This window comes from Lichenostomus cassidix, chromosome W (assembly GCF_008360975.1).
Source record: "Lichenostomus cassidix isolate B80296 chromosome W, HeHo_3.0, whole genome shotgun sequence".
NCBI classification, from domain to species: domain Eukaryota; kingdom Metazoa; phylum Chordata; class Aves; order Passeriformes; family Meliphagidae; genus Lichenostomus; species Lichenostomus cassidix.
In genome coordinates, this window is record NC_139510.1 from 22,100,949 (window position 1) to 22,122,033 (window position 21,085).

The window sequence follows — 21,085 nt, forward strand, 5'->3', positions numbered from 1 at the left end:
TGAGGACGATTGTAAACATGCTTAAGTTACTTGCAGCTGGGGTGGAGAAAAACATATACTAGCTATTGTTTAGCCTTGTTTGTTTGACAAGTAGAACACCCATGTTTAGATAATATAGGCTTATGATAGACTTAGAAGCACCCTGTTGAACATGCTTGAGATTCCTGCCCTGCCAAGGGAAAGATGAAAGCACAGTAGGAAATTACACCTGTGGGAATGTTGTGGTTTGACCCCAGCTGACAACTAAGTAGCACACAGCAGCTCACTCACTCCCTCTCTCAAGAGAATCAGGGAAAAAGGAAAACTCATGGGGCTAAGAACAGTTTAATAATTGAAACAAAGTAAAATATAATAATAATGCTAGTAGTACTAATTATAATAATAATTGTAATGTAAATGAGAGAGAAAGATGAATAATCATAGAATCACAGAATGCTTTGGTGAGAAGGGACCATAAAGATCATCTAGTTTCAACCCCTCTGCCATAGGCAGGGATGATACCCACTAGATCAGGTGGCTCAGAGCCCCATCCAACCTGGCCTTGAACACTTCCAGGGATGGGGCATCCACAGCTTCTCTGGGCAACCAATGCCAGTGCCTCACTACCCTTCTTCTTAATATTTAATCTAAATATCTCCTCTTTTAGTGTAAAGCCATTCCCCCTTGTCCTATCACTTTCTGCTTGTGTAAAAAGTCATTCTCCCTATTTTTTTAAAAGCCTCTTCTAAGTGCTATTTTGTAAAGCATTAAAAATTATTCTGATTAAGTTTAATACAAGAACAGTAATGTATTAAAGATAGGTGATGATAGTATACTTAATAATTTCTACCTAATAGTGTGCCTTCTGGGATCAGTTTTGGGACTGGATGGCTGGTTTTTTCCATCCATTATATTTATTAATTCCTGGTCATAACACAGAAAGTAACATTGTTCTCAGGAAACTTCATTACTGTGCTAGAGTGGGAGTATCATCTCTGTGAAGATTTATATTATGCAGGGAGATTAGGAGATATGAAATTAAATGACTGGGGTAAAACATGGCAAAAAAAGTAAATATGCTTTTGCTATAAATTGGGAGATCATAAACTGTAAATGACAGGAGAAAATTCTTGATATTCTAGTCAATCTCAAAATACATGTGGACTACCAGGGTTAAGTGACAAAGGGAAAAGTGAGTGCAATTTTAGAATTACTGTAATTTGGCGGTGAGTATTCCTGTGGAAAGCAGTCTGGAGCCTGTGTGGGATATTGTACCTCATCCTTGTTGCCACTGTTGGAAAAGGCAACACTCAGACTGAAACAGGTACAGATAAACTCATCATTCTTGGACAAGTGTCTTTATACAAGCCATAAAAGAAAGCACAGACTACTAAATGACTGTGAACACATGTAATCTGGAAAAATGTTTGTATATGTTGACAGCAAGGTGCTAGTGTAACTTGCTGGGGTGAATAGCAGAGGCAGACCACTCAGTAACATAAAGGTGAAATGAGTTCAGTTTATAGGGTATTTATGGTAGTATGTACTAGATATGATTGTACAGGCAGAGGGTGGAGTATGTTGTTGGTACTGAATGCAAGGAGGACCAAAAAGTTGCTTGTGTTCTGTTTGCTGTACAAAAGACATTAAACGTGCTCTTTGTATTTTGAAGCTAAACATTATACACAGTTCAGTGGCATGTCTGCGCTTTTTTTCCCCCTAATTTTTGGTGGATTGTCAATAAGATCTGTGAACTTTGTTTTTCTAAAGCACTATGATTGGTTTTTGCAATTTTGGGTTACCCAGGACAGGGCGAGACTAGATTAAGTTGGACTTTATTTCAAAAAGTGAAATATACAGGTAGATATGGGAAAGTTGATTTGGTGAGTGTTAGTTTCTGTTCTTAAAATTCCTATGCTAAAAGTTGTAGAGGTTTATAGAGATCATAAAATGCAGTTGTAATAGGCTTGTCATTTGAAGGACTTGGGCGTTGCTGTGATAATTTAGAGAATAAAACAAAATTAGTTGGTAGCTAGGGATTGTTCATAAAAATATTAAAATATATCTAAAATAAAATTATATGGAATTTAAAAAAAGTATTTAAGAACTTGCTTTAGAAATATGGCAGGTAGCATGTATGTTTAGTGACCCATTTGACGGTGTGATAACACTATAACCAAGGCAAGAGACAAGACAATAATAAAGAGTGTCATGGCAAAAATTAAACAAAGAAACAACTATATATGATAAAGTATAACAGAAATAAAGCATAACTGGTAGATTGTCCTGGTTTCAGCTGGGATAGAGTTTGTTTCTTCCTTGTAGCTGGCACAGTGCTGTGTTATGGATTCAGTATGGCAGAACTTAGTTACACAAATATTAGCCTTTTCAAACTTCTCCATTAGTTTGAGTTTTATAGCAATAGACTGACTTCCCAGAAAATGTTTTGCCTATGATGTGAATTCTAATCATGTGAGGAGAGGAAATAAAAATTAAAAAAACACTGAGTGAAAAACTGGAGTATATCACCATGATGACTCTACTTTTTTGACCAGGGAGCAGATAAAATCTGGCCTAGAGATGGAAGATTTATTGTGGCTTTTTTGTTATGGTATGCTGACTTACTGTGATTGTGAGAGGATTCAGTATTTTCTATTCATTCATCAGCCTGCTTTGATCTCCTTTCACTTGTTATGGCAAAGATTAATCCTTTTTTAAATTATTTGTTTTCTGTCAAAAGTAATAGTGCACCGGAGCAGGTAATAGTCTTTATATGATGGCTGTGTGACTAATATAGTGTCACAGGCTGTGAATAGGGTCTTTTTTCAAAATTTATAAAATCTGTTAAAAGATTGCCCCCATCCCTCCCTCCTTCCCAGCTCTACCTCCCTCCCCCAGTGGCGCAGGGAGACGGGGAATGGGGATTATGGTGAGTTCATTACCCGTTGTTTCTCCTGCTGCTCAGGGAGACGAGTCGTTCCCCTGCTCCACTGTGGGGTCCCTCCCATGGGAGACAGTTCTCCAAGAACTGCTGCAACGTGAATCCATCTCATGAGCAACAGTTCCCCATGAACTGCTGCAACGTGGGTCACTCTTCCACAGGGTGCAGTCCCTCAGGAAGCAGCTGCTCCAGTGTGGGACCCCAGGGGGTCACAAGTCCTACCAGGAAACCTGCTCTGTCATGGGTCTCCTCCATGAGCTGCAGGTGGATCTCTGCATCCCCTTGGTCTTCCATGGGCTGCAGGGGCTCAGCTGCCTCACCATGGTCTTCACTACAGGCTGCAGAGGAATCCCAGTTCCGGTGCCTGGAGTACCTCCACCGCCTCCTTCACTGACCTTGTTATCTGCAGAGTTGTTCTTCTCACATATTCTCACCCTGCTCTTTTTTGGCCACAATTACAACTGTGCACTCTTTTTTTTTTTTGTTTCTTCTTCTTAAATCTGTTATCACAGAGGCATTACCACCATTTCTGATTGGCCCAGCCTTGACCAGTGGCACATCCATCTTTGGAGACGCCAGGGATTGGCTCTGTCCAACATGGTGGAAGCTTCTGGCAGCTTCTCACAGAAGCCACCCCTGTAGCCTCCCTGCTATCAAAGTTTGGCCATGCAAACCAAATACAAAAATTATTATAGTATTGTATAGCATATGTTTCTCTAAATTTACATTTTTCATATCTCAGTTTTCTCTTGATTCTGGATTGACAGCTGGGCCAAGCCTCCAAACAGTAGCAGAAGCTTATATCATGGTAAGCTTGAAGAGTCTTCCACTTCTCACAGTGCTAAAAATTTTTGTGTCCTTGCATCTCAGCATGCTGTTTGAAGAAGTGGCTTCTGTTGCTACTTTTAGAAAAGACCAGATAGCTAATCAAAACAGTTCTATGACAGAGAGTTCCTCCACCAAATGAAGCCACAAGAGGTTATTAAATGCAGAAAAATTAATGGAGGGGTGTATTGAGGACCTTGCTCAAAGAAAACTTTCACAAAAATGCTTGTTCAAGGAAATATGGTTTGAGAATGTCATGTTGAGTGAGTCTGCTTCAGCCTAGCCCCCAGCAGAATTAGTGCATGGTCCCAAGGGTTGGATGTGTGCCTGCACAATGCCATTTGGATGAGGGGAAATGGAGGAACACTTGTGTATGGAGAGGAGGGCATGGCTGTGATCCCTGCCTGTGCATCTTCTGCTGGCAATGCTTCAGTGAGGAATCCAGATTGTCCCTGCAGTGCACACAGCTGAGCCACCTGGGAGAATGATGCTCAGGAAGCACAAATGGAAGGATCTAGTCAGACAAAATACAGGTTGGGGAAATAAAGCCTAGCAAATGCTAGAGGAAATGAACCAAGTGAAACAAAGGGAGTGTCTTGGTTTGAAAGACAGGTGTCTGCCAAGAGAGGCTGAACCCTCCCCTAGAGCAGAGGATGTGATTTTCCTTCCCCTCCTCCCTCCGAATTATTTAATTTTGTAAATCAAGGGCTTTCAGGCAAAGGTATGGGAAAAAAGGAGTATCAGTTCTTTACTAGTATCTATAAACAAACAATAACAATAATAGCAAACCACAACTAGAACCAGAAAACCAAACAGCAGATAACGTGAGCTGCTGAACCTTCTCCCGTGTGGTGTAATCACGGTTGCAAGCAGCAGGGGCGCTGTTGAGCTCCCGGCTGGCCAGGGCAGGTGCGATGACTCCCGAGTGACTGCAGGTGGCGCTGTGGCGCAGGGTCAGGTCACCGTTCGGCAGCTGCAATGGCGGATGGGCTGAGAAACACGCAGCGCAGCAGGACACAGTTCAGGGCAGCGAGGGAACAGGGCAGCAGGAGCGGGCGCTCTCTCTCTCTCTCCGGCCAGCGAGAATTTCTGCAGTCACAGCAGACGCCGCGGTCTCGTGCGGCAGAGGGCGGGGGCAGGCAGCAGGGGCCGCGGGACTGTCCCGGCAGCAGCCACGAGGGAACGCAGCCCGGGGGGGGGAAAACGCGCCCTTCCCCGTGAGGAGAAAAGTTGAATCAAAGCTCACCCAGCCAGGAGGGAAAAGAAACAGGGCACAGTTGGATTTCCTCTGGTAGCAGCTGGAAAGCAAAGAGCCAGCAGCCTCTACCCTCAGCGTCCGAACCACGAGAGAGCCTTCCCAGGGCCGGCTCTCCCTTACCTTGCCCTGCCCAAAAACCTAGCCTTTGTCTTTTACAAAAGGCTTGATCACTCCGAACATCGGACCATTTGTTGCTTAGTAACAGGAATGGGGAGAAATTCTCAACCCCCGACAGGGAGAAATTTGGTTTTTTAGTTTTTGGGGGTTTTTAAAAATTTCTTTAGTGGTGGACTGAATCTTATCCTTTAGGCAAGAGGTTTGGAGGTTAGAAATGTGTATATAATGTACTGTCACTGGTGATGTAACGAGATGCGGCGCGAGGGAAAACTCACAGCAGTCTCAATATGAGATATAAAGTAAGCTCCAACTTTATTTCGCTAAACGAGAGACTTATATACCGTTACAGAAGTTTCTATTCATAGATACACACGTACACCTGCAGCTGTTCTCACACACTCAGGAATCCTCTTGTTAACTCCCTTATTCTTTTCTCATAACACTCCTGACTCCTAATCTTTCTCATGGCATTCTTCCCGCAAAACATTCTCAGACAAACAACTACTGCAGCTTGTCGGAATTTTACTGAGGCCTGGGAACACTGAAGCCTTGCTCAGTTCTGCTCGGTTAGCATGAATTTTGCTGGAAAATTATATTTTCCAACAATTCCCCCGTTTCTCTTGTGAGAACAGACATTGTCTTGTTATCAGATTAATTTGCTTTGCTATAAGTAATTTCTATTATTAGATTTATTATAAGTTTACTTAAGGAAATTTCATTAGTTAAATGTGTTGCCATGGTCTGGAAATTATCATCATTGAAAACATTCACTTCACAGGTAAAACTTAGAGAACCTTTCCCGGGCAAGGACTCTAAGTTTACTTGGAAGAAGATTTAGCTTTTATAAATTCAATTTGGTAAATGAAAATTATCTGATCATATTTTGGTACAAAACACTTTGAGACTCATGGCATGTTTCCCAGCCAGTTAGAACTAAAGCTTGGCCAGAGCTTAAGTGCTAAGTGGAAGGGTTTTCTCAGAACATCTTATAAACAAGCTTTGATTAATATCAATAAGGAGAGTATCTTAACATGTTACTATTTTTATAGATAGCTATATAAGGTGAGATGAAATGTTTGAAAACAGTAGATATTATTACTTAACTTTAACTAAAAAGATAAAACTGCAAAGCTTTTGTGAATAATAATATAAACTAAGAAATTTAAAACTTAAAATTAATATCACTAAAAATGAATAAAACTTAATCTTAATAACTCTTATCTTAAACTAACAATTAGAACTTAACTATAATGAAATTTAAAATTGATATTACCTTAACAACTTAACGCTAACAAGATTTAAAACTTAACAGAATTTAAAATTAACATCACTTAATATTACTTAACAGAATTTTAACTTTAACAGAACTTACAACTTAATAGAATTTAAATCCACTATTACTTAACTTTAACAGAATCTATGCTTAATCAAAAGTACTTAACAGGTAATTTAAATTGTTCAATATAACTTTACAACTTATGGCCTAAGTGCTACTTAGCCTAACAGTGATCTTGCTCGCACAATTCTTCTAATAAATCATGTCCGTGATCTTTAAGCCATTGTGTAACAATTCCCCCTTTTCTCTTTTGGGCGAGCAAGACTCCGTCAGTTGTTTGATCAATTTGTTTAACAACACACTTATAAGTAATTTTCACTACAATAACTATTAATATAAGAATCAATAACCAACGTAAACCTTCTTTAATCAAGGGTATCAACCATGGTGACAGACCTCCAAACAGGGATGATAACCATTTGTCTAAGGGATTGACATCAACTGTAATTGTGGAGGTATGCTTTTTCAACCACTCTAATTGCTTATGGATAGAATTGCTATGATCTGACAAATTAAAGCAGCACATCCCCTCAAAGTCTTTACAACCATGGCCTTGAGCTAATAGTATGAAATCAATAGCAGCGCGATTTTGAAGCACGGCATGTCGCAAACTCTTTTGATCTAGCAGTAATTGGGAAAGGATATTAGTAGTAACATTTGCTTGTTTAACTGTCCAACATGCAAGTTTTTCAATTTGCCTGAGGGCTCTTGCAGCAGCTATTCCGGGGGTAAACAGGGAGGTGAATACTTTAGCTGTTACTGACCATAATTCAACATCATCTTTGCACCGTGAATTCAATTGGTGAGACAGAGAGCGCCGTTGGCGTTTTGGCTCGGCGACTACGCTAAGCCACATGCGCTGGTTGGGTGCTAAAAGAGTTAGTTCTCCTAAATAACATGGCCCTCCAAAGATGTTATGAGGGACTCCTTGCCATGCTCTATCTCCGCATATTAGAAATACAGATGGGGGCAACGCTTTTGGCGTTCCGTTGTTCCAAATCGTAATTGGCGATTTCTTTATTTCAGCTCCTAAAGCACCCAAACTTTGATTAGCAGTGTTGTTACTCCCGCAATAGCCGCCTTTAACATTGTATGAATAATCTGCTACATTTATCGGGCTGACATTTGTCCAGCCTTTGATAGAATAACTTAAGGTTAGATTTTGTTGTCTATTTCCAAACCAAATGCATGTTTGGGTCCAATTGCTGGAGGTATTACCAATTTTCATGGACCCCAAGAGATGTAACTCTTCTGGGTCCCAAGGCAAGGTAGTATTTAAGTGATTGATTAGGTTTGCAGCACACCAAGAGGTGCTTTTTGCTATAGAACATTTAAGATAGGTGCTATAATTGCTAAACGCCTCAAAACTGAACAAAGGCACACCGACTAAACATGTTTTAAATGGTGCAGTAGCTGATTGCAAACTGAGGCAAAATTCTGGGTTATGCGTAGCACTGGCCCAAGTCACCCACAGGTTCTGTCTTTCTTCAACCTTCGTTATGAGGGTCGTGGCTGAGCCCGATATTAGAGCCTTGATCGCTAGCAGCACGAGGAACAGCTTTGGTCCACTTCGCAGGGACCCACTGTGTACCTGTGGATGTAAGCACACACATGTAACCACGCCCTATATATTTCACTTCTGCTGGGCCTCGCCACAGGCCTGAACACGGGTCGCGATACATGACCATCATGGGTTCTTTATGCTCTGTAGCGGGAGCTCGGCCATGCACTTGTGCGGGAGGAGAATCCTGGTCTGAAAAAATACACAAATAGTTTAACACAAACAATGTTTTAGCTAGCCTTTCACTAACATCTCGAACATCATTAAATTTGTCTAAATATCGTTTTAAAGTCTGATTTGCTCGCTCAACAATGGCTTGTCCCGTTGGTGAATGGGGAATGCCCGTTACATGCTTGACCCCCCACTGTTGGCAGAATTGTCGCATTTTTTCACCGCTATATGCGGGCCCATTGTCGGTCTTGATCTGCTGCGGCACTCCCATAACTGCGAAACAACTTGTCAAATGCCGTATGACATGGGTGGCCTTTTCTCCTGTTTGAGCTGTGGCCCACAAAAATCTGCTGTATGTGTCAATTGTAACATGCACACATTTTAATCGACCAAACTGAGGGACATGGGTAACATCCATCTGCCAAAGTTCACAAGGGCCTAACCCTCGTGGATTTACTCCAATTCCTAAGCCTGGTCCATGATGACTACAACTTGGACAAGCTCTGACAATGCCTTTTGCTTCCTCCATAGTAATCTTAAATTGGTGGAAGAGTCCCTTGGCATTTTGATGAAAAGTGTTGTGAGCTTCTCTGGCCTTAACAAATTCGCTCAGTGGCACCACTACTGAAACTAAACGATCTGCTCTCTCATTGCCTTCCCCAAGGCCTTTTGACCATTTGTGGCTTCGTATGTGAATGACAGCATAGGCGCACTCTCGCTGATAAATTGCAGCCTGCAGCTGTCTCAATAGTTCAAAAAGTCGTTTGTTTTGGCAATCTTTGAGCCGGGCATCTTCAATACGCTGTACTATGCCAGTGACATACATGGAGTCAGAAATTACATTTAACTCCGTAGAGTGCCAGTTCACAAAGGCCCAAACGACTGCTGCCAGTTCCAATGTTTGCAGTGAATCTTCTTCTTTCGCCGGTAATATGTGATGATGCCATTTGCCGTCTTGCATCCAAGTTGCTGCTGCACGTCGAGATTTCCGTCCTGCATCTGTAAAAACTGTCACTGCGTTTTGCAATGGGCGCTCACTCCTTTTTGGTATTGTAATCCAATCTTGGTTACTCACCCAACGCAGGGTGGTAGATCGCAGTGGCTCCACTTTAATTTCCACTGCTTGAGACAGTAGGCTGATTTGCAGTGCTTGCGAATTCTGAAGATACCACTCGAGGTTTCGTCGTTTCATCGGCAGGTAAATGGTTTCCGGCTCTTGGCTTGTTAACTGTAAAATCCTGGTGCGACCCTTCTGGATCAATTCTGCTATGTTTTCAATCTTTTGTTGAATTGTAGTTTTGGGCTGGATGCTAGTGAACAGCCATTCCAATATTTTCACCTTGTTCTCCCTCTCTTTATTTTTGCACTGCGTAAGTGCACCAAGGATTTGTTTTTCGCCGCTTAAAATTGTGAGGTCTACCGGAATGTCCGGGTCGCAACGATCAACCCAGCATTGTGCAATTTGTGTGCCAATTTTCTGAATAATCTGCTGTTGCAGCGGGGTTGGATGTACTGTCCGTGCTGGGTCGGTGCCTTGTAACAGTGGTCGCAAGGCATCAATGTCATCGTTTGAAATGCCAATAACTGGACGTAACCATTGAATATCGCCTAGAAGGCGTTGTGCATCATGTAATGTCTTCACATGTGTGTTGAGCTGTAATTTTTGTGGTCTCACATGCCCTTGTGTTATTTGCCATCCTAAGTATTTCCAAACAGGAGAACGCTGGATCTTCTCAGGGGCAATGGTTAGTCCATGTCTGCCTAATTGTTGTTGAAGCATATTCTCTTGTTCGCCAGTAAAAGCTGAGGCCTGAGCAAATAAAATGTCATCCATATAGTGGTAAATCACTGTTTCAGGCCATGCTGTACGAATGGGTTGTAATGCATTGGCTACAAACAGTTGGCACAGGGTGGGACTATTTTTCATTCCCTGTGGCAGAACAGTCCATTCGAATCTCAAGAAAGGGGCTTCTCTGTTAATTGTTGGTAGGGTAAAAGCAAATCGCGCAGTGTCCACTGGATGCAGTGGAATTGTAAAAAAGCAGTCTTTCAAATCAATGATTAACAGGTGCCATCCCTCAGGAAGCATGGCAGGGTTTGGCAATCCAGGTTGGAGGGCCCCCATTGCCTGCATTTGAGCATTAACTGCTCGCAGGTCATGTAACAGTCTATACTTGCCGGATTTTTTCTTGATGACAAAAATGGGCGTGTTCCAAGGGCTCGTGGAAGGTCGCAGGTGTCCTTGTTGCAATTGTTCTTGCACTAACAACTGTGCTTGTATTAGACTTTCCCCTTTTAGCGGCCACTGCCCTATCCATACAGGCTTGTCTGTTGTCCATGTGAGCTGGATCGGGAAAGTCCATCTGACAGCGACCGCTGGGGAAAATGCTGATTGGTTAACACGAGTCCCAGTTGGTCTAGCACATCCCGGCCAATTAAGGCATTCACCTTTTTGGGTAAGGGCATAATAGTTACATGAACTGTTGCCACCCTGCCTTCGATTGCTACTTGAATTGGGTCAGAGCTCCGCTGTACTGAAACTGATCCCCCAACGCCTTCAATTCCACTCAAAGTATGGTGATGTGGCCATTCAGTTGGCCAACAAGCAGTAGACATTATCGTAATATCTGCACCTGTATCAAGTAATGCTGGCAGTGTTTGGGAGATTTCCCCCCGAGTCCAAGTAGTTTCCACAACTGGTCGTTCTGTTAATGGAACTGTTAACATTGCAAGTTCTCCTGTAGAGCCAAATCCACCGGCTCCACGATCCACGAGTGCCTCGTGTTGTTGCATCTGTGCAACCATTTGCGGGAGCGGGACGAGTTGAGCTAGTCTTGTATTTTTAGGAATATAAATGGGGGGAAACATAGTTTGCACCATAATGTGAATTTCACCTGTAAAGTCAGCATCAATTATCCCTGGTAAGACGAACAGTCCTTTTATGCTAGCAGATGAACGACCCACTAGGAGCGCGCCCACAGGTTCGTTGTTAATACAAAGCGGGCCTTGAATCCTAGTGGGAACTTTTACAGGGCGTAAATCGATGATTGTTACACCTACTGCTGTTGCCAGGTCCAGGCCGAGGCTTCCCTTGGTGGCAGGTCGGAGGATGCTTGCTGGTCGAAGGGATTGACGGCGGGCGAGCTCATCGGCGGAGATGTCGTTGTGTATGAAGGATGAGGTGGTGGGATAGTCGCGGGGGTGAGGGCTGGAGCTGCTATTTGTGTCGGGGCGCGGCGGCTGGACGCGCTCCTCTTCGCGTTTCCCGATCGCCGACAAGCTAGCGTGGCGTGGGTATCGCTGTTGCATTTCTTACACCAGACTGGATCTCTACATTGCTTCTTTGCGTGTCCTTCAAGCCCACAACGATAACACCTCGTACCTTTCCCTAACCTTTCCCCTCCTGCAGGCGAGCTAAGGGGTCGCAGTGGCCCTAAAGCAGCAAAGGCTTGAGACTGTGCTTGGGCTAATTTTTCTCCTAGCTTATCTCCCATAGCTGTCACTAACTCTGCTACAAATGCCTGGGTGCCTACCGGTACACGACTCATTCGTTCTAACATCATTTCCAGGGTAGCATTTACGGGCAGTGTGACAAGAATACTTTTCGTTTGCTGGTTACAATTTTCTGTCACACACTGGCGCAATAATGCTCCTGACATCCATGGTTCTACCCCAGCATTCAGTATTGCAGCTGAAACTTTATCAACAAAGCTAGCAAAAGACTCATCTCTGCCCTGTTTAATAGACATATAGGATGGTGTGGGGGGGGTAGTGTGCACTCTGAAAATAGCATCTCGTGCAGTTCGCATGGATTCTATTAAAATGTCTGGACCCAATTGTAATTGTTCAATAATTGTAGCCCACCGGCCTTGGCCCATTAATTGTTCTGGAATGACCCCTTGTAAGGGGTCATTTTCCCCCCGTGGCTGGCTCGCTGACTGATGGCACAGCTCTTGCCAGTGAGCCTGCCACAGCAGCTGTTGTGATTGGGTCATAATCATTTTAATAATATTTTTGATGTCTTCTGGGCACAATATATAATTTCCCCAAATATAATTCAACATTACTCTTGTTGGTTCACCATGCAAACCTGATTCAGTGGCTGTGCTACGCAACTGCGTGAGCAGCTTCCAATCGGTAGCAGCATGGGTCGCTTGCTGCCCACCCCCTTCTATCGGTTCAAAAAGTACAGGAAATGCTTGTTCGGCTCGACTTAGTAATGTTAGTGTTTCTGCAAGTGATATATTACCCTCTTGTACAGCTTTTTCTGCAACACCTTTCCAATTAACTCTGCGCTTGCCTGATAATCGAGAATCGCTCTGAAGAGCCTGTCTGACACAAATTTCAGCAGGCGGGGGAGGTGCGCTGGGCCACCCCTCAGAGCTTGGTATACTCACAGGATTTAAATCAAATGTAGTACAGTGTGTAGTTAAAGATTTCTGCGCTCCTAACACTTTGCACTTCCCCGGCGGGGGCAAGCTGGGTGGATCTGCGCCCACAGCAAGCGTGCCCGGGGCAGGACGCTCAATCTCTCTCACTCCTTTTCCCAATTCAAAGTGCTCCCCCCCGGCATCAGATCCCAACTTATCAGTAGCTACGGCAGCTATTTTCTTTTCTGCTTGAAACCGTTGTAAGCAATTAATGACTTCTTTCCACAGTCTCGCTAATTTATTACACGTTTTATCACCCTCTAGCAATCCATCAAACAAGATGTGTTCAACTTTTCGCCATTCGACCTCATCAAACAATAAATCAGGGTCAGCAAACAACCCTTTATCTTTCCCTGCAGTAACTAAAGCGTTTAAGTATTTTATAGCATCTCTGCTTACTCTGCGCTTTTCTAAAAAGCGTAATAATAAGTCTTGGGCTACCTCTGATTCCATTTTGGTCCAGCTGGTTTTCAGGGTCCTGGTCAACACCGTCTAAGCACTCGATCGAGGCTCGCAAGTTGCCAGAGTTGTGCAGTATACCGAGTATAGCCCTCACGGTAGGCAGGTAATCACCTGTGTCTTCCGACCTTTCCCAATTCGGGCAAAGACACGACACGCTGAGGCTGCACTCCTCTAGCACCTCTCCGTTCGCGCCGCTCTCAGAAGCCGGGTCGTAAAACTCCGTTGTCAGGGTCCGTAGTCATCGGGGTCACCATTTAACGAGATGCGGCGCGAGGGAAAACTCACAGCAGTCTCAATATGAGATATAAAGTAAGCTCCAACTTTATTTCGCTAAACGAGAGACTTATATACCGTTACAGAAGTTTCTATTCATAGATACACACGTACACCTGCAGCTGTTCTCACACACTCAGGAATCCTCTTGTTAACTCCCTTATTCTTTTCTCATAACACTCCTGACTCCTAATCTTTCTCATGGCATTCTTCCCGCAAAACATTCTCAGACAAACAACTACTGCAGCTTGTCGGAATTTTACTGAGGCCTGGGAACACTGAAGCCTTGCTCAGTTCTGCTCGGTTAGCATGAATTTTGCTGGAAAATTATATTTTCCAACAGTGATGCAAAAGCAGTGCTGCCCCAGGGGTGCTCACAGGTCTGCAAGTCCCCCCATGTGCTATACTTTGCCTGAGTTTCAATTAGTCTCTTCCTCTGCATGTTATATTTGAGTACACAAATTTGCTGTCACCTTCCATGATGTTTCCCTATAGCCTCTCTTTTTGCTTAACTTTGATTAGATGTCAATGTTTAGGCAGCCTTTGCAATAAAAAAGATATTAACAATAGACATCTGTTACTAGCACTGTTAGGTGAGATAATTTGGGGTACCAGTTAAGGTTTTTCTTCCTTTTTGTCCCTCAGCAGGCCCTAAGAGTCTTAGACTGTATAAAAACATTAACTCAGGATAATGGTCAAATTGTGACTGAAATGGCTGAAACAGAAGTTTGAAACCATCAACGGAGGAGAAAACTGGAGTGGATTTGTGAGGTTGGCAGACTTAGGAAAGGAGAGGAGAAGATGCAGGGGGGAGACCCAGACAAGAGCAGATGTGTAAAGGCCATGCTGTGTTTCACTGCTAAGTGGGTGCCTAGCAGCAGCAGCATATGCATGGACTGCTCCAGGACAATTGGCTTATGCTTTTGGAGTTGCATGCGGCCCTTGGACTCCTGGGGGGTGGTTCAGAGTGGGTGCTGAAGTGTGGTCTCTGGGGGGTGGTTCAGGGTGGGTGCTGAAGTGTGGTCTCTGGGAGGTGATTCAGGGGTGGTAGACAGATGGGACTTGCTGGCATTGGAGCAGTGGATTTGGCTGACTGTGCTACAAGAGAAAGTGCACACTATAGTATGTGGATGTGAGAATTACCAGAGCGTTTGTCCTGCAGAACTGCTGGGGAGCTGTATCGGTGCATGGGCATGCACCCAGGTGAGCTTGGTGGGACTGAGGGAGGCCTGGTAGAGACACTTGTAGGTATGTGTGGGCTGCAGGCCGCAAGCTACAAACAAGTTAAAATTCTGTGGTTTTCAGAGAGTTTGTGGAAGGATTAAGTACAGTTGCAATGCAAATACTTCTTGCTGGGTGTATAAAACTTTATATGCCCATTTTTTCCTTTTGGAGAGATAGCGAAACATTATTTAGGTTTCTTTTTTTACTGTATCACCTGTGTTTCCCTCTCAAATGAGATGGAATAAGGGGTTGCTTGTTTGTGCTATGGCTCCTTAAAGGAGGGTGATAGAGGAGCAGTCACATTGGACTCATGTTCTTTAGAAACTCCAGTACTTGGTACTCTTAGGGCAAAACACAGATGTGAACAATCAATGTGACATGCACCTTTGTGTCAGTGCATGGCTGCTCTGCTCTTCCAATTGCTTCTCGCTACCACTTGTAGGAAATAGGACAAAGTATGATAGACGGCATTTAAAAAATGCAATACACTAAATATGTGAGAAGAAAAATCCTTATTCCTACTGAAAGTTTTCTGGGTTTATTGTATTTTATGGGAGCTTTCTGGTTTTGGGTAATTCACTGAAGAAGTCATAGTGGTGCCTTAAAGACCCTAGAAAATAAAACAACACACTTTCGAGATAATATTAGTATAGGAGGTAATATAAAAGCTGGTCTTTATTGGAGGCCTCCTGGGGCAGATATGGAAAATGTCTACAAAAGCACCCCCCCCCCGGTGAATACAGTTTTAAAAGTTTAGCACATTAGCATATTTGACAAAAATCACCAATTAGAGACATAGGTGGTGAGGTAATTTTCCCCGGGTTCAACCCTCTCTAAATCCTCCCCCCTCAGATGGAAACTGAACTTTGTTTATGAAAATGTGTCCTGAAGAGCTGTTTTTCAGCCTTGGTTCCCAGAGAGAACCAAGATAGGATTGGGTCCTGGAATATGTTTTGACTTTCTGCCTAGGAAAAAGGTAGGGAAAAGTACTGGGAGAACTAGCTACTAATACAATAATAGGCTACAAATATATGTGTAAAGAATACAAAGAATATCTAAAAGAAAAAAAGGCAAAAATCATTACAGCATCAATAGCAACGGCACCTTAACTTCAGCTTAACAGTCTATGTTAATGATTGTTTTTAAAATTATGATTTGTATTAAATTGTAAGCAATTTAATTTTAGTTGAATTTCCAGCTGATTGAATACCCACAAGAAGTGGATATCAGAATTCAATTTCAAGGGACTTCCCTCCTGTGCTGGGATGTTTAATTTTGGATCAGCCTAGAAGGGAGACAAATAAGCCTTTGTGAAGTGCACCTCAGGAAATATTCCCACCCAAGGGAGACTCAGAAAAGAGTCCAAGTGGTATGGCTTTCACATGGCATTTTATTTACTTGCCACTCAGTTTTTTGTTAATTAAGTTTTTCACTTATACATTGACTGTCCCATTAGAGCCTCTGTTAATGGATCAAATCTGAGCCATTTTAGTGTGGCCAGGAATAATTTTCTATTTATCACTTTTTTTTTAACCCCCTTTTTTTTTTCTGCTTCTATCTGCATTTCTCATGATGCCTGAAACAGGCTACCTGAAACAGAGGCCAAAACAATTGGGTGTATAAAAAGCGGACAAATTTATTCAAGGCCTTCAAGGTACATTCGGGCAAGCAAAGTCCCCCTCAGGAACTACACCCAAAATGGACGCTCGGGTCACAAATTCTTTACCTTTTATAAGTTTTGTCTTATTAGCATATTGGTCCCTAATTCTCTAATCACACCTTCAGGTGATGATATTGACCGCCCCAGGCCCTGCTCCCTCCTTTCCACCATTGTTTACATATTTTTGGGCCCTAGGGTAACGAATATGTCCTTGAATCTCTGTCCAGAGAGCTTTGTTTTGGTTAAATGTGTTGGGAACAAAGGTTTTCAGCATTCTGGAAGAGCACAGAACTACACCAAGTTACAGACACATGAAGAGAAAAAACCCCCAAAATTATTAAGGCGTCATTCCCCCCTTTAGAGGGGCCTCTACCTTGTCAGGTCTCTATTTTAAATACCTACTAATAGTATGCATTTAACAGTAATATATCTTTAACAATAGCAAGTGTTTTACAGCAATAATGTTTTATACAGCTAGCTATCATGTGAAAATTATGATTACAACTACTATGAACAGTTTTTAATCCCAGGCCAGTTTGGTAAATATGACGTGAGGGTGTGGAAGAAATATTCAAAGCTTAGTACACTATATCTTTGAATGCTATCTGATGTAAAATTTGAGCTTTGGATGCACTTTGGACCCAAATCACGTGCAAATCCTGATTCCAACCCTGAGCCATGGTTACCAATCGTGTAGATAACAAGCACAGAAAGAACCTTTTAAATTGCATCATCCCTGTTTGCATTAGTCTCTATTTTCAGTTGTTTCAGGAGCAGAAGCCTTCTTAACTCGGGAGTAGTGAATCTAGGGTCCTTTGCCAGCGATTTGATAGCAGTAAGGGTAGTCAGCAGGACTTGGAATGGTCCTTTCCACTTGGCCTGTAAAGGATTACTGCCCCCCCCCTTAACATAGATCCAGTTTCCAGGTTGGAGGGGATGTGCCGGTGTGTCCAGTCCTATGGGCCTGGATAACATGATGTAATTCTGGAGTTTCTGCAAAGTGGAACTTAAAGCTGTTAGGTATTTCTGCAAATTAAGCTTTCCTTTCATATGAATTTTCCCGGGACATGCGGATCTCAATTAAATCTCAGAATCTTGTTAATTTTCCCGACTACTGTTTCAACAAAATGTGGTTCCTTATCTGATGACATTCCTAAAAGAACCCCAACCTTTGGAATTATATGATTGAGCAAAATTTCCTCTACTTCCCATGCTGTGTTAGAGTGACAGGGGTAAGTTTCAGACCACACACTAAAAGTGTCAATCCAAGACCAGTACATACTTGTGTCTTTTTTACATGGTAACTTGGCAGAATCTATTTGCTAATATTCTCCAGGAAAGTCCCCGGCTTCCATTTCTAACACAGCTCTTTTGCTCAGGTTGTTACTATAGCAGATTTCATATTTGCTTTTTATAAATAGCACAATATCAGTAATTTCTTTTTCTGTTATTACTTTCTTTAGATGTTCTAAAAGGTTTTTGTTCCTTTATGAGTGCTTTCATGTTCTCGCTGAGGTGGGACTACAATCTGTCCCTCTGGTGTAATAGTCATTCACTTTCTATGATTTCAGCTTCTGTGACAGAAAGCTGATGGGTTTTCTGATTACAATTTGGGGCGAACCTTGACAGACTAGTTTCCTTCTGTGGCATCACTATTAAGATGCTCTTTTCTGCTCTTTTTACTATTTTATCAGCAACATGATTCTCTAATTCGGGGGTTGTTTTCTCATCTTTGTTAACTTTGCAATGCATAAAGGCTGCTTCTCTAGACTCCCAAATACTCTGTAGCTGCAGATGCACCTGTTCAGTCGTGTGTTCAATTCCATTACTTTGAATAGTTACCAGTCCTCTCCTTTTCCAGATGGCTTCACTCAGTTCTAGATCTTTCATTGATGTAATCAGTTCAGCTCTTTGTGATGTTACATTTGATAGCAAGGGTTTTGTTTGGTTTACCTGGTCGGTAGTTGTGACTGAATAACCTGTCATGAAGCTGTTCTTGTCTGCGTGGGGCTCCCAGTCTGAGTCCCCTGGAGGCACGTCCCTCAGGTCTGGCTTGCTGGAATAGGCCTCTTCCACGGTCTGCAAACACTCACACTTAGAGATATTATCAGTTGGTGTTGAGAACAGAGACATACCAGGATTGGCAACAAACATTTTCAGAATAGCATTGCCCTGTTCTAATAACATGGCATGTGATACCTGTTGTCGGTGTTCACAGAACAGACTTACAGTGAGACAACTCTTAGATGCAGCACTTTTTGGCTGCCAGTTGAATGCAGCAATTCTTAACTCCTGCCTTCTCCAGTCCTACAGTTTCTTTGCCAGCTGACTTCTGGATATAGTCGGGCTGTTTTTTAAACCCTCAGATGAGACTGTTTTGATGAGCTGGCCCTTTTTATGTGTTTCAGGATTCTTCCATGTAATAGCAAAGAGTCCTTCCTTATTCACCGGGATGTAGGAGAAGGTATTTTTAGAATTTAATTCAGCAAACCATCCTAAACTATCTGGTTAATTCTTCTTTTTGCGAAATTTCCATAAATCTTTCTTAGGAAAATTTGGCAAATAGAGAAACTGATGAACTACCCTGTGTTTTCTCAATCTATACTTCAAGGGCTGGAAAAAAGGTCTTATTTTTCTTACCCCCGTGGCACTGACAGGTCTTACAGTACCTTGACTCAAACAAGGTGTTTGTTGAAGTAGGACCTTGTTTGCCCACGACCTGTTCCAAAGGGGCCTGGGAAATGGCTTTCCCTTCCTTGGACCCGGTGCTTCCCCGCTGGGCAGCAAGGAGGAGAGCGGCAGCCAGAGCAGCCCCACTCCCGCAGACCCGCGCGGCAGGCCAGGAAACACACACACACAGGGACACCCCCTGTGCGACTGCCTCGCCTGTGTTCGCTCCCCGCCGCCGCTCGTAGCTGCTTCCGGGTCACTCTGAAACAAAAGTCGTTGCTATGGAAACTGCGATTGCGCAGTGCCGACAATGATCCCGCCCCCACGGGTGTCATGAGCTTCTCCGAGCGGCTCAACCCCACCCCTCCCCCCGCCCACTGCGGCAGCAGAAGCGGCAGTGCCCAGGGCAATGACTTCGCTGCCCTCGGGTCCCGCTTCCCTGGCCCCCATTTGGGCCGGAGCCAGCGGGCAAACCGGCCGCCCCGCCCCCCCTCCGCGCCCAGCAGCGGTGGCAGACAGGCCGGACCATAGCTACACAGCGGTGGCGGTGAGGGAGGGGCCCATCATGACTGGCAGCGCTACTCTCACGCAAGGTATTAGCAAATCCATTTCTACTTCCTCTCTTTCCCTAGGACTAAATGGGGTTTCCTTCTTCTCATCTTCATCACGTGAGAAGACACACCCCATTATCTACACTTACAAACAGGAAAAGATCACAGAAGTACCACACATAGAGGACTTAAATCTACGTTCAAGGTTGCAGTGCAGGACTTAATTACAATGAGCCACCGCTGGCCTGAGGCCAAACTTTGCCACTGCAGTACTAACCCTAGCCTTCTTTCAGAAGGACGTCTCCTTCTACACAAAACAAATTGTAAGAGATCTCCTTACCGCAAAGCACCACTTTTATACGCCTACTCATGTGCTTCTTTGTTGGGTCCTTGGTCTCCCATGCCTTCCAGGCCGCCACTGCCCCCAAAGGTGCCGGCAGAGGGGAATGATGGTTAGGTGTTGCACTGGGCACAGAGAGGTTTGCAGAGACCTTCCTGTTCCGGAAGAGTCGCCAGAAAACTAAATGATGCCTTAATAATTTCTAGTTTTTTACTGTTATAAATGAAATCACAGAGTTGGCTTTCGTAAAGAGTTATGAAGTTTTTGTTATGGTTATTTGTTTATATGTTATGTCTAATTTTTAAGTGTTATGGTTAAGACAGAAGAGGGCGGGGCAAGCAGCCAATCCATCAGAAGACAACGAGCCAATCGGAGCACCTGAAGGAGGCGGGGTTAGGGGTTATAAAAACTGCCTCCCCTGGCCCAAGGGTGTGCCTCTGGCTACCCTACATCGGTGGCTAAGCACCCAGCGCTGCACTTCGCTTCGTGTAACGGCAGACAGCCACCCTAAGCCTTGTATCGTTATTTATACTCTGAAAAAGAGTGAATAAACTCTTTCAAAAGTTTAAGTAGTGAGGCAACGTTTCTCACATTTACTCTTCATGTATCTGTAACTTGATGTAGTTCTGTATTTCTTGTGAAAAACGAGGTCCACTCTCCTGTTAAGATTAAAAAGGTTTAGTAAAAGACAATAGGGGACAGATAAAAGCAAAAGGTCAGCGCTGGGTGCTTTGGCATTCAGCCAAAAAAGCACACCTGGTATTGATAGAGACACCCTTTACCTACTCTTCAGCCTAATGCATATTCATAAATAGTTATACATATTCATATTTCTCTCCAAACTATTTTGCATGTTCTGGGAACTGATCCGCCTCCTCGGAGCATGCGCAGTCGTCTTTCATTGATTCTGTTATCACTCCCAGATTGTGGTTTCTGCAGGCGACAGGTGCTGATAGTTGGAGTGTCAGAGGCAGGGTCCGTTCGTGGGATGTTATCCAGTTCAAGCATTCTAATAAAACTATAACAGCTATTTTACTACTAATAAACTCAGCTAATACTAGAAGGAAAGACTTTATCGTTACACAGCAATTTTTCACAGCCAGGCTACCTCTATAAGAAAAGAATTAAAATAATACACATAGTATCCATTGTAATATTTGAGAAAAGCCAACATTATGATATGTATTTATCACATTCTTATAAAGTGCTAAAAACTTCTGTTCCCAGCTCCTTTAGCCAAAACAAATCCCTCTGAATAGAGATCCAAGGACACATTCATTGCCCTAG

General features: G+C 43.3%; 2 protein-coding genes and 1 long non-coding RNA gene across 5 annotated transcripts in view; 1 reads left to right on the forward strand and 2 right to left on the reverse strand.

Annotated features, from left to right (window-relative positions):
• LOC146425689 (kinesin-like protein KIF2A) overlaps positions 1-21,085 on the forward strand; it is a 180,572-nt gene that overhangs the window by 48,210 nt on the left and 111,277 nt on the right. The window contains exon 1 of one of the 3 annotated variants that reach the window (XM_085041594.1): positions 19,304-19,500. The exons of 1 other annotated variant lie outside the window; for it this stretch is intronic. In XM_085041594.1, the coding sequence (XP_084897720.1) occupies positions 19,317-19,500 (184 nt within the window). In that variant the 5' untranslated portion in view covers positions 19,304-19,316. Of the gene's footprint in view, positions 1-19,303; positions 19,501-21,085 lie in introns of those variants that run through there. One more of the 3 variants, XM_085041593.1, reaches the window with a different exon arrangement.
• LOC146425690 (uncharacterized) overlaps positions 1-21,085 on the reverse strand; it is a 105,888-nt gene that overhangs the window by 32,883 nt on the left and 51,920 nt on the right. The gene's annotated exons all lie outside the window — the stretch shown is intronic.
• Positions 6,620-8,459, reverse strand: LOC146425691 (uncharacterized). The gene is made up of 2 exons (XM_085041503.1): positions 8,367-8,459; positions 6,620-8,047 (listed from the first exon to the last, which is right to left on the reverse strand). Exons 1-2 carry the CDS (start codon positions 8,457-8,459, stop codon positions 6,620-6,622), a joined length of 1,521 nt encoding a protein of 506 aa, XP_084897629.1.

Excerpts from the sequence above, each read along its gene's own strand:
- LOC146425691 (XM_085041503.1), bottom strand. The coding sequence starts at position 8,459 with ATGGGAGTGCCGCAGCAGATCAAGACCGACAATGGGCCCGCATATAGC. Across the intron at positions 8,048-8,366 it reads AACAGTGGGGGGTCAAGCAT|GTACACAGTGGGTCCCTGCG; the intron begins GTAACGGGCATT and ends TTACATCCACAG.